Source organism: Tachypleus tridentatus, chromosome 8 (genome assembly GCF_004210375.1).
Source record: "Tachypleus tridentatus isolate NWPU-2018 chromosome 8, ASM421037v1, whole genome shotgun sequence".
Taxonomy (NCBI): domain Eukaryota; kingdom Metazoa; phylum Arthropoda; class Merostomata; order Xiphosura; family Limulidae; genus Tachypleus; species Tachypleus tridentatus.
In genome coordinates this window covers 118,086,983-118,105,733 of record NC_134832.1, presented here as the reverse complement: position 1 = coordinate 118,105,733, position 18,751 = coordinate 118,086,983, and the positions used below count along the sequence as shown (strand labels likewise).

General features: G+C 34.2%; 1 protein-coding gene across 3 annotated transcripts in view; it reads right to left on the bottom strand.

Annotated features, from left to right (window-relative positions):
- LOC143223306 (3',5'-cyclic-AMP phosphodiesterase, isoforms N/G-like) overlaps window positions 1-18,751 on the bottom strand; it is a 188,591-nt gene that overhangs the window by 124,007 nt on the left and 45,833 nt on the right. The window contains exon 1 of one of the 3 annotated variants that reach the window (XM_076451129.1): window positions 8,564-8,730. The exons of the other annotated variants lie outside the window; for them this stretch is intronic. Within the exon in view, the coding sequence (XP_076307244.1) occupies window positions 8,564-8,697 (134 nt within the window). The 5' untranslated portion in view covers window positions 8,698-8,730. Of the gene's footprint in view, window positions 1-8,563; window positions 8,731-18,751 lie in introns of those variants that run through there. 3 annotated transcript variants of the gene reach the window in all.

Below are 18,751 nucleotides of genomic sequence, written 5' to 3'. Positions count from 1 at the left end.
GCTACACAAAGGTCTATCTCTGCTCTGCCTATCACGGGTATCGAAACCTGATTTCTAGCAGTAAAGCCCGCAGAAATACCGTTGTACCACAAATTGGCTTTTGTAAAGTTAGTGGGGAAGTAAACACTTCTACGTAGGAGTTCCAAAAAATACACTGACCACACTGCTTTTTACATCAAAGCCGACTAGTACAGGATAGTGTAATGGGCTTAATTTCTATGTCTGGATAAATCCATAAGTTTTGTGTGTGTGTGAAGGGGGTGATAATTATTAGGATATTAAATCTGGGGAAAGGTATTGTTGTTAGATTGTTTCGGAAATTCGTGCAAAGCTACACAAGAGCTTTATGAACTAGCGTCCCTAATTCTGAACGGATAGACGAGAGAAAAGACAACTACTCAACTGCACCCACCGCTATCTCCTGGGTTACTCTAATCGAATAGTGAGATTGGACTGTCAATCCTATCATGCACCCAATGTCTCATAGCGCGGCACACGTTTCTACAGCTACAAGACGCCAACCACAAGTCATCAGATACATACCCTAGCACTCTTGCCTTTAGGTAATACCCAGACAAGATTTTTGCTCAAAAGTTCTTTTTGAAAACCAGTTTACGGCCCCACAAAATAATATTTCTTAAAAGACTTACAGTACGTCAAATCTTATAGTTTATGTTTAGTTTCATTCACATATATAATAAGAGAAAATCATCTACAGGGTGTTCGGAAAGTCACTGTGCAGTTTTGAAAGCAGCGATAACAGCATTCATTCAGTCTATTTCAAGCCAGCAACTGATAGCGGTATTTAGAAACAAAATAAGAAGGATCCAAGCCTGCATTGATGTCAACGGTGGTCACTTTCAACATTGTTTATAACTGCCATTCATATTTACCTCCTGTGTTCTATATGGAAACATGTCTGTTAATAAATACATAAGTGACTTTCTGAACACCCTGTATAACCGTGACACTTGAAATTATTTTAAGCAGTATTAGAGTAAATTGCTCTATGATACACCCCCCTCTCTTTATTAGCTATATTTTTGTGCGTGTATACCCGATTCAGTTTTATTACTTATCACTATCTTCTACAAACCTACCGTCAAATTGAAATTATTTTAGTGAAGATTAGAGTAAATTAATTAATCTCTAACACTTTGGGCGTGGTTAAATACATCAGTGAAAAAGGTTTGATCTTCTGAATCAAAAACTGTAATCAGATCTCAAGAGCGCTTACTCACTTACAAAAACTGAAAACAGTAAACATGATTAAGAAAAGAACAAAAAAACACGTTAAGATTTTAAAACAGGAAAGTATACATTTATATTACAAAACAGCTTTTATGAACCGACGTAAATGACAAGCTATGTTATTTTTGCTAACAGTTGATACCCCGAGTGGACAATATTCATAATATTAAAATATATACGCGCTTCACGGGGAAAAAAAATAAGACGATAGTTAGGCACTCCATGAAAGGGGAGATTAATAAAGACAAGAACCATCTTTGACTGATAAAGAAAATGTTTTAGGTTCATCAATGAAACAGAAATTAGAATTTACAATGTACTACAATCGCTTGTTAACTGTAAAACTAGTTACGTTATAAACGTTTACGTGTAATCAAATAGCGAGGTTTTATAGTTTGTACTAATTATGTTTTGACTTGAAAATTAACATGCGAGGATACGGGTCAAAAGGTCCAAGGTATGAGCCACGATACTGCACACATTCCATACTTTCACTGTAGAGGCATTACAATTGTAACAATCAATCCTGCAATTTAATTAAGAGTACTGATTGGATGTTAGTCAGCAGTTCTAAGGTAGCATGGCTATGGTTAAATTTTAAGCCTTTGACTTGACCATTTAGATTCTAAGTTAGGGAAAGCTGTGTGATCTTTGGCTGCTTTAACACATTTATAAACACAGGCCTTTTTATGTGCATAGTAACAGTTGTATTAACTAAAATTAATTATGCAATACAAGTAGAGACCTATAAAACATTTGTGTTGAAATAAGTATCTTTATAGTAACATTGCTTCTTTAAATACAAGATCTATAGAATAATTCAAAAGAATTCTAATTGCAGATACTGAAATATATCAATAAATCTACTTGTCTTAGGCCTAACATTAGTTAAGCCTTTATTAAGTACGGCCTATAATCGTTAAAGAGATAAGTTAACACTGTAACGTGTATACATGATTTTATTTGAATTACTTAAGGCTTAACTTTACCGTACGTAATATTGTAAGTAAATAAACTTAAAATATTATTTTACTGTCTAACTAACTTTTAATGTGTTTTTATACAAACTACTGAAGTATGTTTACATCCGCCTTATACTTACTTACATCCGTTGAAGTCTACGCATATGCGCATTTAGACAGTGAGGTACAGGCGCATTTTCAGGATAGACAAAAATTGAATATTGTTATCGTAACGTTTTATTGTATTTTAAGAATTTAGATATAAGGTAACACTCTGTACCATATCTACAAACCACCAGAATCATTATAATTAAAAATATGTATGATATACTGTCAGTGATTTTAGTTTAATACTTCCGTAAATCCACACATTAACTAACCGAATATTTCATCAGTCTACATGGTTTAATATTCCTATCATATTTTTACGTCTCGAATGCTTTCTGCAATTATTACTAATAATAAAGAACAATGTAGGTTTACAAAATATCAATAACATCGAAATAAAGAATTTCTGAACGGAACTTTTTTTTTAACAAAAGGAGTCTCTGGAAAAACAAACATTTGTAAAAGTTTTCCACACAGAACTCTTTATTTTAAGCTGAAAGCGACGTACACTTCAGAGCCTTATACGTAATTATTTCGTTGCTATAAGAAACAACACAATTAATATACTGTATCGCCCTCCTTAGGATGATTGGTTTTCAGAATGATATTGATTGTGGGACCCCTGGGCAACAATCCTCTACAACAGAGCTCCCGGAAACGTGTTCCAAGTATCTCAGAAAGTGTGAGACATATTGCTGAAATGTGATCATGTGATTTCACCAAACAATAAATAGGTCGGGTTCAAGCAACTGTTTCTTTTATAATCATATAACTTCGGATAATTTAGTGAAACATCCTGGATTAACAACTGTCTTTGTTGACTATGAACTATATTTTTATCAGTATGCATCAGAAATTAATAAGAAATAAAAACACTTATTTGCAATAAAAACTTTCTTGCAGGCCAGTATTGTATAAATATCACAGTCTGTGTTGGATTTAATTGCGGTAAAGTGATTCTTTCTTATCTATAACGTTGGACTTCCTTGCTGTAAAGTGATCTTTTTTTATTTTATAATGTTGTATTTCCCCGCTGTAAAGTGATTCTTTCTTATTTATAATGTTGGACTTCCCTTCTGTAAATTGATCCTTTTTACATATAATGTTGAATTTTCCTGCTGTAAAGAGATCCTTTTTTACATATAATGTTGGACTTTCTTATGGTAGACTTCTCCACTACTTTCACATTCAATTAGTAAATTATTCTAATAGTTTGATTGATTAGATTTCGATACATTTGTATCACTAAAGTTGTGAAGTTAATGTAAACAATGACGACTGTTTTATCTTCATTGTCTTAACGTTATAATCAGTTTATCTAAAAAGGGGCCCGGCATGACCAAGCGTGTTAAGGCGTGCGATTCGTAATCTGAGGGTCGCGGGTTCGCATCCCCGTCGCGCCAAACATGCTCGCCCTTTCAGCCGTGAGGGCGTTATAATGGCTCAGTCAATCCAACTATTCGTTGGTAAAAGAGTAGCCCAAGAGTTGGCGGTGGGTGGTATGACTAGCTGCCTTCCCTCTAGTCTTACATTGCTAAATTAGGGACGGCTAGCACAGATAGCCCTCGAGCAGCTTTGTGCAAAATTCAAAAACAAATTCTCTGAAAATTTGTATATAAGACCTGTAGAGAAGGAGTGAGAGAGGAAAAGAATTGAAAAAACATCTTATAAAAACATGACTTTATGAAATCGTGTCATTTTGTGCTGCACAAAATAGATTTTAAATAAGCTTAAACCAAATTCTTTAAGTAAAATGCTTTCATTTCAGTCACAAAAGAATCTAAATACAAATAGTACCATTACTAAGAAACTGAAACGTTACAAGTTAAGTCATTTTTAAATAATGATTTATCACTATGCGGTGCTTTTCTGAAAGCGACATCTTGCAGCTTTTAACTTTCGTTTCAGTGTATCTTTATTAAGAAATCTAAATATTCCATTAGTGTTTGTAGATTTTCGAATAGCTTAGAGTTTGGGTTATAGTGAGCAGCCCGACGCTAGCTAGGCTATTCGAAATTCATCAACTCAGTAGCAAAGTACTAAACAGATTGGCATTACGTAGTAGCTTTCTTATCAAGATCATTTCCACCTCCTGGTAGTAAAGTAAATCATAATTTATTGAAAAACATATAAGCTTTTGTATTTCGATCCAACGAAGGCTAAACAGAAAGGTATATGTACAAACAAGTGACGTTTTTCCAGATTAAAACATATACCAAGTTCAAGAAGTTTTCTTAAAGGTTAATAAAGTTAAGACTCATCCATTTTTATTTTGTTCAACTACTGAAGTAAAGGCTTGGGAACAGGTAAATGGCTTTCCAAGAACAACACAGATACAGCCAGGATTCGAAGTGCAACGTGGATAAGGTGACTCATTCTTCATCTGAACTCTGGTTTGAATTATTATGGATTTTTTTTTTTATATAGAAGACAATGATTTCTAGGTAGTATACTTTGCAGTGCACTAAAGCAAAATAAACAGATCGATTGAAAAGTGAGCTTCGTACTTTATAGCTGTCTAAAGTCTGTGTACAGGTTATGTATCCTCTACTGACAACAAAACGACCAGCTAAATAATATCACGTTCATTTGCTGAAAATGGATTCCTTCGTCAATACTGTTGCTGGTTTATACTTGTATGAATTTTCCAGTAAGAGAATAATTTGTAACCTAGAACGTATTGCCCTTATTGATCAAATTTCCTATCAAGATTCATTTTCAAGCTTTTATAACGTCAAAACATTGAAGTGTAGATTACTTTTACAGACATCAATCCTAAATATACAGCTTAACATGGAATTCCTTAATAAATAGTAACATCTACCACAGATATACAGTTTAATATGGAAGTTTTTAATAAATATTGACAATTATCACAAAGATGTAGCTTAATATGAAAGTCCTTAATAAACATTAACATTTACCACAAAGATATAGCTTAACATGGAAGTGTTTTTAATAAATAGTAACATCTACCACAAGGTTTGTTTGTTTGTTTTGAATTTCACGCGCAAAGCTACTCGGGGACTATCTGTGCTAGCCGTCCCTAAGTTAGCAGTGTAAGACTAGAAGGAAGGCAGCTACTCATCACCACCCACCGCCAACTATTGGGCTCCTCTTTTACCAACGAATAGTGGGCTTAACCGTCATGTTATAACATCCCCACGGCTGAAAGGACAATCATGTTTGGTGCGACCGTAATTCGAAACCGCGATCCTCAGATTACGAGTCGAACGCCTTAACCCACCTGGCCATGCCGGGCCCCTACCGCAAATTTACGGCTTAATATGGAAGCTCTTAAAATGTAACAACACCCGTCCGGAAAGATACAGCTTTATATGAAATTCCTTAATAAATAGTAACATCTACCACAAAGATACAGCTTTAATGTGGTATTCTTTAAAATGTAGCAATCTTATGCGACTGAAACCGTAACTTAATGTGTTTTGCAAAAAAAATAGTTTGCTTTTAAAAATGCTTTCAAATGATTATCTTGTGATTACACTCTCGAACCCAAATATTAAATTAACTGGGAATATTAGATGTATGGTGTAGCAGCATTGAAAAATAAAAATAAAGCATAAATAAACGACCAAGAAACAGAGACAACTTTAATAAGTGTATGAAAAAGATGAACTGAATTTTTTTTTTGCTAGAGGGCGTCATCCTTTACATTCACAACAATGGAGGAACAACAACAAAACATTAGATGACGATAACTAGGTGCGTGTGTGTGTTTTCTTATAACAAAGCCACATCGAGCTACCTGCTGAGCCCACCGAGAATCGAACCCCTGATTTTAGTGTAGTAAACCTAGAGACTTACCGCTGTACTAGCGGAGGGCGATAATAACTAGCCTCCGTAGTGTTAACTTGAGAGATCTGAGCTTTCAATCAGCTTGCAACCAAACGGTATCAATAGACAGTTAAACAATATACAAACTAAATACCAAAGTAATTAGTTATCTGATATTCCATAAATATTATTTTTTAAATAAAAATGTGAAAAAAAACATCGCACGTCTATTTTTACCGAGCAAAATAATAATTTCGTTCAATGTTGGAGAAAGCGTGATATAAAAACAATTTTTCAATGGTGAAGTATAAATTAAGTAGAAGTGTATCTTTCATCTTGATGACGCACTATTACAGGAAAATCATCATTCTTATTATCAGCGCCTGTAAAGCAACATTTTTAGCAATACTTATCCGTTGAACGGAAAAACCACACATTCTCAAAGCAGCCCCACGTTGGTAACAGTTTCTCAAAAGGACACTCACGAAGGTTTCAAAGTGAATAGTGTACAACTTGCGTGTACGGTATATGTTTTACTAGTCATTGTGAAACAGTGATTTCACAATTTAAATTAGCATATTTTAATAAAATGTTATTGTCATATTAATAGAGCACTCAAAGTACCCGATTATGATTCTATAAATAGTTATTGTTTTCTAACTTATGCTACGGATTTTTGCTATAAATAATTAGTGTCTTTCCATTGGCGCTACCAAACACCTGGCTACTACATACAGTTAACGTATTGCCGTCTCATTGCAGCCACAGTGAACTGGTATACTACTGTATAAATAAGTATTATAGTCCCACTGCTGCCACAGAATACCTGACCATTGTCGAAAAATAAGTATTACAGTCTCACTGCTGCCACAGAATACCTTACTGTTATTGTATAAATACGTATTATAGTTCCGCTGCTTACACAAAATGCTAGGACATTGTAGTATAAATAAGTGTTACAGTCACATTGCTGCCACAGAAACCAGGACGCTGCAATATAACTATTACTACAATGCTGCCATCATGACTTTAATACAGAATAAAAGGGTATAAACTTACTAATGCTGCCACAGAATATGTGGCTACAGCCTTCTCATTACTGTCACCAGTTTTGACTTATATTAGTTGTTACTGCTGTCAGTATTATCTGAATCTTTGTCGCTGCCACTTACACTTTTATTGTCATACTTAGTGTATGCGGGAGCGTGAGTAACACGAAATTTACCTAAATACCTCTTACATTACTGCGCATACTTTTGAACCAACTGTTGTTTGTTTTTCTGATAGCACAAACGTTAAAAAAAAGCCTTCTGTTCGAACTACGTATTTATGGTACATGTACTTCATGCATCAATGGTCGTTACAATTAATCTAGGATTATCAGCATTTTCTGTCGATGATTTACATCAAAGGATAACATGGACTTATTTGTTTATTATTGAATTTCGTGCAAAGCTACTCGAGTGTTATCTGCGATAGCTGTCCCTAATTTACGAGTGACAGAGTAAAAGAAAGGCAGCTAGTTAACACCATCTATCGGGTTATTCTTATACAAACGAAAAGTGGAGTTGACGGTCACATTACACTACCCCCAGTGCTTGTTCGATGAAGAGATTCGAACATGGTACCAACAAATTGTGAGTTAGGTGCCAATCACCTAGCAATATCACGTCTGAACAAGAGCTAACAACTAATAAGAAAAAAATCTTAATTGCAAACAAGTTGCAGCACTTTACACTTATATCATTCAAACGATTGTTTTGTAACATCCCATACAGATGTGAAATTGAAAATATTAGGCCTATTAGCTGACAAACTCATATCATAGACAGTATAGCAATATTTATTTTAATCGATAGAAACTGTGAACCTTCGAGTGAGTATACGAACTGGAAATGGACCTATATTAATTATAATTTACCAATACTAGACAGAACCAATGGCTTGCATTTGGAAATGTGAGTCTTTACAAAGCTTTAAATACATGAGTTCATTGGTGGCTCAACGGTAAGCTTAAAGGCTTATAACAGTATAATTCGGGGCTCGATTCATATGGCAGGCATAACACAGATGCATTTTTATGCTGAAATCAACCTGCTTCTAAGAAATATTGAAATACATAGTTTTTATTACATTTTACACGTTTATCTATACGTTATGAGAATATCACAATAAGCAAACTCAGGTTAATTCGAAGATGACCTAAAAAGGTCGAAACGTTGTTTCTACTTTATTATAATAAAAGTCTTAATATCCATACCAGCCGTATTGAGATACATAATAAGCAAACATTTACTCAATTTTGTTTTGCTACAAAGTAAAATTTTTACAATTTCAGAGTTAAATTTTAAAATGTTTCTATTAAACAGTGCAAATACTTGTTTATAGAAGAATAAAACTCCAGTTTTGGCATTTACGAAACAAACGTGACACTCAGATGTAATTACCTACAATCCCACGAATGACGTCGAGAGGGCGGACTTCCAGTCGTGAAAGGTTCGAGAAACAAGCCTTCTGAAGAATCACTTTCGGGCGGGGGATGAAGACAAATCGTTGGAGTGGTGCTTAAAACAAAAGTCATCTTATTTGTTTAAAAGCCCCAAATACATCAACTCACGTCAATATCGAATACTTTTCCACTGTACGTTACTCAAACCACACGTTGTCTGAAGCTGTTTGGACATGCGTGCTTATAAATGTGTCAGCTAAACAGCTGAAACTGGAGGAAGTTTTCAACCTGATTTTCAGATTTCTCTGAACGACTAACATTCTGAGAACGACACTGCGTCGTGAAGAAAATAAGCAGCTGTAATACCGACAAGAACTGAAAGCTGTGCACGAAATAAAAATACATGAAAATATTCGTCAATAAACAAAGAGAAAGACAAGTAACGAATAAATTAATAATAATGATAATAAAGATAGGGGATAAATTAATACGAATAAAGTTTTCTGCTGTAATGGCTTCTTATTTATATCCTGATCAAGATTATGATGGGTGTCCAACTGGTATGATTTAGTTGTTTTTTAACGCCTGAATATGTTGTTTTAAAATTGGTCTCGGCGATTTTTCATTTGGCTGGAAAATTTCAAAGTTAGGAGAAACTGACTCTAAAAGTCTTCACTGTAAAAAACAATATGCGTGTATTTGGTCCAAACTTCTGCTCAAGATTGTTCAAAATGATTTTATGCGCCAAAAAACTGTTGCAATGGAAAGTCGTTCCGTTGTATGTATTAGTATACAAACAAACAGAAATACAAATAACGAATGAAGTGATATAAAAAAGACAAGTAACGGATAAATACAAAAACAAACAGAAAGATAAACAAAGGATAAATACAAAAACAGGTAGATAACTGAATACTTAGAGAAATGAAGGAATTAATAAGCAAACAGACAGGTAGGGGAATAAGAATAGACAGTGGGACAGAAAAAACATAGATAGGTGGATAAATAACAAATAAATAGATGGATAAATAAGCAGAGATATAGATATGTAAGTGGAAAATAAATACAATGTCAGATAGAAGTAGGGATAAGTAGAAGGATATATAATTAAACCTACAAGAAAATAATATAACATTATTGCTTCAAAAGTTTGTCTATCTAAATAGGTATGGAGAAAAATATAAGTGTTACGTTATATTGGATAATTAGTTGGATATTTTATAGCATCAGTTCTTTTTTTACATTATATCCTGAGCGGCATTAAAAACGCAACAAGTAACAAAATGAGTTGTTTCATACAAAACTTATGTTTAACCAAGCGTATTAAAACTGTTTAACTGTGTGTACGTTGTTGGGGTTTTAATGTCTCTCAGTATATAATTAGTTGGATTGTTTATGACATCAGTTCTATTTTACATTGAAGTATTAGTTAGGTTATCTGTGGCATGTGTTTTACTTTTAATTGGATAATGTTACGTATTATAATTTATTACGAATGAGTATCCGATTAATTATATTATGTTTGTTACGTATTACGATTTCAAATAGCTGAGCCCGGCATGGCCAGGTGGGTTAAGGCGTTCGACTCGTAATCTGAGGGTCGCGGGTTCGAATCCTCGTCACACTAAACATGCTCGCCCTTTCAACCGTGGGGGCGTTATAATGGGACGGTCAATCCCACTATTCGTTGGTAAAAGAGTAGCCCAAGAGATGGCGGTGTGTCGTGATGACAAGCTGCCTTCCCTCTAGTCTTACACTGCTAAATTAGGGACGGCTAGCGCAGATAGCCCTCGAGTAACTTTTCGCGAAATTCAAAATACAAGCAAATCAAGTCGCTGAGAATTTTAATTTTAACTTAGAAGTTAAATGAATTTCGATATTTATCAAATGTATGATATTTGCTAACAAGATTTATACACACACTTTTTTTTTAACACAAATATATTTCAATATGTAAATAATAATACAATTGATATTAATGGTTATTAGAAATAGTTATTGCAAATATTGGTACTAATACAAAATGTTTACATGCTTACAGACAATACTAAATCTCTAGAACTAAATATTTTATCGACGATCCAGGTTTGCAACAAACAAATTAATTCTGATTTGATATTGTTACACCTCGCTTAAGCTACTAGCTTGGTTGGCCTCACATTGTTGGCTTTTTGCTGATGACGATATTTAATGTCTTGGTAGAAATATTAACAACCAAAGTTAATTCAATGGTTTGTAATGTTCGAAATCTATAAATGTTTTTGGTCACATTTTGTAGTTTTCAGATTAATAAGCGTTACTCACAATTATAGTTTCTGAGTCTTATAGTATACTGACTGTAGCTGACAGATAATAATAATTGCCTCTAGGCACGTTGGTTTATATAGTTTAAAGCGAGATTCTCGAACGGTCTACAATGTTCGAAAACACGAAAACCACAATTTGTTGATTCTTACTTTCTAAAATCTTTTACAAACTTAGAGAACAGGTGAGACTTGCACAATACATATCCAACAATATACATCACATGTATCAAACTGAAACACACGTAGGTATTAAAGACGAAAAATGAAAATAAAATATTTCAGGATGTGTGTACTGATATAATATTACATTTTTTTGTTTTTTTTAAATTTCACGCAAAACTACACGAGGGTTACCTGTGCTATCCGTCACTAACTTACCATTGTAAGACTACAGGGAAGGCAGCTAGTCATCATCATTCATCGCCAACTCTTAGGCTGCTCTTTTACCAACGAATAATGGGAATGACCGTAACATTATAACGCCCTCACTGCTGAAAGGGCGAGCATGTTTGGTGTGACGGAGATTCGAGCCCACAACCCTCAGATTACTACTCAGGCGCTATAACCACCTGGTCATATTGAGCCGACAATAAATGAACAGATCGATAAGTATAGGATATTAGTAGATAGATGAGCGAATATTATAAGTGGATAAGTAAATGGGGAGATATATAATATCGTGGTGGATATATGAACAAACGTAATGCAGTTACATAAGCAGGCGGTTACATATACGATGTTAGAAGATAATTGGATTGATGCAATCTTAACTGAAGTGATCGTTAAATATAAAACGACACATAAATGGATGAGAAAAATGACCGATATATAGCTAAGATTACGGATGCAAATGGAGCTTTAACTCTAAACAACAAAACATTTCAATAGGCTTAACATTTGTGATAAAAAACAAATAAGTTGGAGTTGTTTACTTCGCACAATTTTAATTTGTAATTACAGAATCAAGGTAGTACACAAACATGATTTAAGATCTAGCTTTCGTCTTTCACGAGTTACTGCCCAAAAGTCCTAATAGGAGTAAAAAGTTTTTCTGAAGTAATGGGGTTCTGACTACGAAAAATGTCAAAGTGCGTACAAATAAAGTTGTCTGTTGTAATGGCTTCTTTATGTTTTGATCAAGATTCTGATGGGTGTCCAACTGGCATGGTTGAGTTGTTTTTTTTATGTTAAAATGTGTTGTTTTGAGATTAGTCTTGGCGATTTTTCATTTTGTCAGAAAAAAATTTACATTTAAAAGACAAAATTCTCCACTAAGAGAAAGGGGCGTGGGGTTGGTCTAAACTCGTTCTTCAGGTTATTTCAGATGCCAGAAAACAGTTATAATGAAATGTTTTTCGGCAGTTAAAATGTAATCGAAAACGCTGAGTAGGAAGCGAGTAAGGCAGTATTTCAAGCGAATATTTAAAAAAGGAAACATGAGGAAGGTTGGCAGCAGGAGATGTAAAAGGGAACTGAGTATGGCTGTCAACGAGGCCTAGCTTGAAATATTAATTGCAGGTCAGCTGCTCATTCATCGCAGATTCTTATTATATACTACTTTCTTTCCAAAGATTTTCAGTAAACAACACGTTGACCATCTGTTTGGATTATTAGGGTCTTTTGGCAAGCACCTAGCATCAAAAGTGAGATACATCACATTGAAGCCAAAAGATGTATATTTAGATTTTTTAAAATTTGTTTTACGTGGTAGATCTCTGTGAGATCTCTGACACCAAGCATGTTTCAGTTATTGTCATATGTGTGACTTAGATGTATAACTTAAGACACACATGTATTGTGATATTTCATTGTCAATTTGGAACCTTTTTTAATCTTTTAGGCCTGGTATGGACTGATGTTTAGGATGCTTTACTCGCAAGCTGAGGGTTAGGTTCCAATCCCCGTCTCAGAACATTGTCGCTATTTAAGGCGTGAGAGCGTTATAAGGTTACAGTCAATCCCACTATCCATTTGTAAAAGAGTAGCCTAAAAGGTAGCGATGGGTGGTGTTGACTAGCTATCTTCCCTGTAGTCTACCACTGTTAAATTAGGAACAGCTAGCACAGATACCCCTCATGTGGCTTTGCACAAAATTTAAAACAAACCAAACTGACCCATTCTAATCTTTCTTGCAGTTGTAAGTGAAGGTTGTCTCTCCACTCAAAATATTTTTTTCTTATCCTCGTTTCTCCATCAGTAATAAGTGAACCAGTCTGCAGCAATTCAAAGAACCAATTGGATGTTATGTCAGTCATTCTGAAGCATTAACAAAACTGAAGCTTACAGCTATTATAAACCATATTAAATTAGTACATCAGACTATTCTGAGGCCAGCTTAACTACATTACCCACTCAAATTGCTTTTACCCGGAAACTTTAAAAACTGGTATTAACTTTTATATTTTAGTTTATTTTCAGTGTCTTGCATTCTGATTAAAAACTCTTGTATGCAGTATGAAAATATTCAGTTTTAAAAGTACAAGAGTGAAGGTAAAGAAGAATCTGTCAAACACACCATATCTGCTAAATCTGAAGCCGACGAGGCCTCACAACCACTACCAGGACTCATCAGGCCTTATTAAATGTCACAGTTTAAACCTGACAAAACACTAAAAACCAATAGGCATTATAATTTGGAATCCTAGATTAATCAATTTAGAAGACCGCGGAAAAATATATATGCAATTTTAAGAATTTTTGATCACTAATGTTAGGTCTGTTGGTTTCCAATGTTTCTCCAGCCTTCGACTTTCAAACCGTGAAAGAAATTTAAAATTGTGAACCGTAATCATATTATCTAGTGTAGCTAATGTACAATGGTTCTTCTTTTGATAGTATTTATTGTTCATTATTTTTACTTTAAGTGGTAATTAATATACAACGATTCTTATTTTGGTCAGCGCACATGGTGTTTTGGTGTTAGTTATTGTACAGTACATCTTTTGAGATTTCTATTATACCATGGTTTACTTTTGACAGGGTTAATGCACAGTGGTTATTTTGATAGTCGTTATTATAAAATGGTTCTAATTTTGGTGGTAGTTATTGTACATTGTTTTTAGTTTTGATGGTAGTTATTGCACATTGTTTCTAGTTTCGATATTATTTAGTGCATAGTGGTTCTTCTTGTGGTAGCAATTAATGTACACTGGTTACATTTTTGGTAATAGTTGGTGTAGAATGTTTCTATTTTTGGTAGTAATTAGTGTAGAATGGTTCTATGTTCGGTAATAGTTAGTGTACAATGCTTCTAGTTTCGGAAATAATTAGTGTATGATGTATAATGCACCTGCTGTTATTATTCTAAGTATTGTTAATGCTCTCTAATATTATTAATGTTTTTTTATCATTTAATTATTGTTTTAAGAAGAATTTTCTCAGTACTTTAGTTGGGTGCTTACTCTTGAAACTATCTTTTGATGTACATAAATCCGTCAGAGATTGACATACACCACTCAGCTCAACAAACATGAAAAATGATACTATATAACAAGAGGCCTTGGGTGGTGTAATTCGAATATTTGTTAGTGTTGTTTTTCACGATTATGTTGAATAAAATAATTTTATTGTAATTTTTACTGGTGTAACATTTCTGTTAAAAAAGACTCCCAAAATATCTCGCTAATTCACATTAATCTAAGGCAAAACCTAATGTTATACACTGGTTTCTCGAGACAAAACACGGTTGGTTTTGTTTCCACCACAATTAGTAAAAATCTTTAACGAATAAAACACTAAAAAATAAATAATTTTAAGATAAAGTAGTGGATATGATAGTACGTTGGAAATAAAGGATAGTGAGATGCAGGAATGATGTGTGAAACTTTCCAACGTCTTTAATTAGCAATCTTAACTCTTGTAATTAAAAACACGCATATCTGTAGTAGTCTCTAATTATCCGACATATCAAGTTTTAGTGTTTATTAATAACACCATCAAACACAGATAAGACAGCACAGCAGAAAAAGCCCACTGCTCTGAAGACAGGTCAAGCGTGTATTTTGAGTGAATCAAGTTTGGCACTGAATCCATAATTTTCTTCCGATCGCCATTTTTCTATCTAAAAGGCCTGCCAAGCAAATTGGTTGAATCACGAAACATTTATGAAAAAGACTGACGCATTCGATGAAAAACAAATAACATTTCCGACAAGTTCTTTGGCTTACGTATGGTAACCTGAGAGTAGCATTAATTGGATAAGGCGGTGTTGTAAACAGTTTAGGCCTAGCTAAGCATTCTGGAAACTAAACTTAAGAGTTTAATTGCTCACCTCAACATTTTTTGACTCACTGCTAAGACACAGAACTATTTTTTTTTCACTGCTATTAACTGAGATAACTGTATATGATAACAGAATCATCAGTTTCTAAATAATTTTATTAGATGCCAACAGAATCACAATATTTCGTATATGCATTTTTCAAGTAAAAATAGTCACATATCTTTCGACACACATTGTGAAGAAAATGAAGACCTTTCATAATAATCTACATGTATATTAGTTTTTATACTATAGAAATACTTATTTAGCATCAGTTTTACAAATATCAAAACTGTTTCACAGAAATTACCTATAATATTTTCATATAATAACTTTAAAACAGAGCACTTTATAGCTGAAAGGTCAAAGACTAGTCATTAGGCTTCTTGTGGTTAACGATGTTGTTGTTTTGAATTAAGCACAAAGCTACTCAATGGGCTACCTGTGCTCTGCCCACCATGGGTATCGAAACCCGGTTTTTAGCGTTGTAAGTCCTCAGACATACCGCTGAGCCACTGGTTGGCGCGTGGTTAACAAGACACGAAAAACGTATAACGAACAATGTTGAAACTTGATATCATGAAAGTATACCATATTATTGCAGGTTGTATTAAAAAGTGAATCATAGAATAGTTATCCACGTACAGACGTAAAGTTCTGGCGTAGTTTCAAAATATTAAGAATGCGACTTTAAACCCAAGTAACGCAGTGAGTCTGAGCACTCTTAAGTATCTGTTTTAACGTAGTTTGTTCTACTGGCGGTAAGGAGACACGTGGTTGTCAACCAAATACTATACATATTATTTTTTTTAAGTTTGTACCATAAATGACAGTTTCAATAATTGAGAAATATTTTAATATTTGTAGCACATATTTTAACATTTCATTCGTTGTTTTAAATATTAATATTTTCACAAAAGATGAAGTGTTAGTTACTATCTCGTTGTCAACTTTAACGTTATACAAATTGTCTCAATAAAAAGAAAAATTCAATAAAAAACGCCTATAAATCTGGATAAATTTCTCTAACGGAATTTATTATACCCCACAGACTGCCTACTCAACTCATTTTTTTTCGAAGCCAATTAGTTACAAAATAGCAATAATTAAACTAATCACAGATTTCAAGTATTACACAACCACAATCCAAGTTATAAAACACGTGCTGTGTAATATAAGTCTTCTGTTTTCAAAATGGCTAAACCATGGGAGGTTATTCCAAGTGCTGAAATGTAATATCCCTCTTATCAATCGCTTAAAACAAATACAATTTTTTAAGGTGTGATAGTGGGACAAGGGAGAAAGAATAAAAACATTAAATTGTCATGTGGTACGTAAACTATTGATGGTCAAAGTATTAAATTCTCGTTTAACCTAGAATAAGATTGACTTTCATGCTGGAGAGCTGTGAAAAACAGTGACAGAATGAACACTATGGGAGAGGGAGCAGTTAATTAGCAGTGAAAAACAGTAACAGAGTGAACACTATGGGGGAGGAAGCAGTTAATTAGCAGTGAAAAACAGTAACAGAGTGAACACTATGGGGAAGGGAGCAGTTAATTAGAAGTGAAAAACAGTGACAGAGTGAACACTATGGGGGAGGGAGCAGATAATTAGAAGTGAAAAACAGTGACAGAGTGAACACTACGGGGAAGGGAGCAGTTAATTAGAAGTGAAAAACAGTGACAGAGTGAACACTATGGGGAGGGAGCAGTTAATTAGAAGTGAAAAACAGTGACAGAGTGAACACTATGGGGAAGGGAGCAGTTAACTAGAAGTGAAAAACAGTGACAGAGTGAACACTATGGGGGAGGGAGCAGTTAATTAGAAGTGAAAAACAGTGACAGAGTAACCACTATGGGGGAGGGAGCAGTTAATTAGAAGTGAAAAACAGTGACAGAGTGAACACTATGAGGGAGGGAGGAGTTAATTTTGCCCGACAAATAGACATTCTCACTATTGTGTTAGTGCTTGGTACTGTTTAGTAAACATGTAAAATAGACAACTGATAAACCTGCGAATACCACATTATATGTTTATTTGGTTGAGAAATGAGCATCCTATGGATGGAAAAGCCTATTTATCTTAAAGTTACTGTGTATAATAGCATATATATGGGTTATAAATGTTATCTGGTATCATTTGGCAAGTTGCCACACAGGCGAGAAAAATTCCTTGTTCCCTGCGATGAAATATTTTGATTATTCATTTATTTATATCATTGACTTTAATTAATGTTTGTTCATGTTACGTGCATTGCAGGAAGTGTAATAATGTTTTGAAATTTATTTTTTATTCTAAGTATTGTGTTAGTTATCTTCCATTAGTTGGGCAGGCTGCCCATCTGTGTTTCTCTGCCCGACAAAAGTATGTGTAGCTATCTAACATTGATATTTACGACTACGAACGGTCACGGGTTAAAATGTTTTACATTTAGCATATACTGGCACTACATAACCTGTATCAACACCTTATATGGTTGTACTCTTGTCATTATCCCAAACATCCCACGTACTGCTCAGAAGATAAATGATGAGTAATGTTACATCTACGAATACAAAAACACCCCATCTACTAAGTGTTTCCTCTGTGAAATATGTTTGAGGGTCTAGAATTTACCTGACTCGCTGTACTCGGAACTTTGATGTTATTTATTACGTTTTTAAACAAATAAACATAATACAATTCGACTGCATTGGGACTGAAAAAGTTGTGTCAGTTTATGCGATACTAGGGTTTAAATGAGGGAGAATCAAAGAAACGGTTAAGGTGAGATCATGCAATTAGGTGAGAGAATTATTCCTTTCAATACTTAATGAACTAAATTTCATCAAAATTTATACATTGGTGATTTACCCACGATTTTCACAGCATTATCAAACATCGTTTTACTTGATATGTTAAGTTAAACAAAGAAAATATCAAAAGTTTTTTTTTTTTTTATGGTTTGTTTTCTTACCACACAAGCCTATGACAAACAAGACGGACCAGAATCATGGGGTGGTGATTACAAAGAAAGTTTCACAGTTCAACGTATGATATCTCACCAATGGTCATCATACGGTGGTGATTAATAAGAAAGTTTCACAGTTCAACGTATCGCATCTCACAAACCCAGGAGGGTGAAATTGCATAGGAGTATTCAGAGTATCAAGAGGGTGAAAATGCTGTAATTGTCACGACGAGAACCAGTGTAGTCTCTGCTGCTTATGTGGTAGCGGTATAAATGGTCCTTTTGATGGCAGTGCAGCTCATTAAACCAACATGAAATCAAAACTTGTAACTATATATGTAAAAACGAGCCGTTTTTTTATATATATTTTTCTCTACAAGTGGGTTTTCTCAACGAAACTTGTAAGTGTTTAGAGAGTTTAACTACTGAAATGCTATTACATCAAAGGATCTAATGTCAAATGGTTTCACGTGGAATAACTTAGAGTGCGTAAAATGCGAGAAAGATCTTGTTATAATTTTACTGTGCACATGTTCATACACAAATTTGAGGAGACAGATAACCCACGTGTAGACAGACCAGTGACACATACTGAAACGTAGTAGAACAAGCAACAACTGGTGCACTTGAGTGCAGCAATCCACATTATTGTATCCTGTGTCTGGA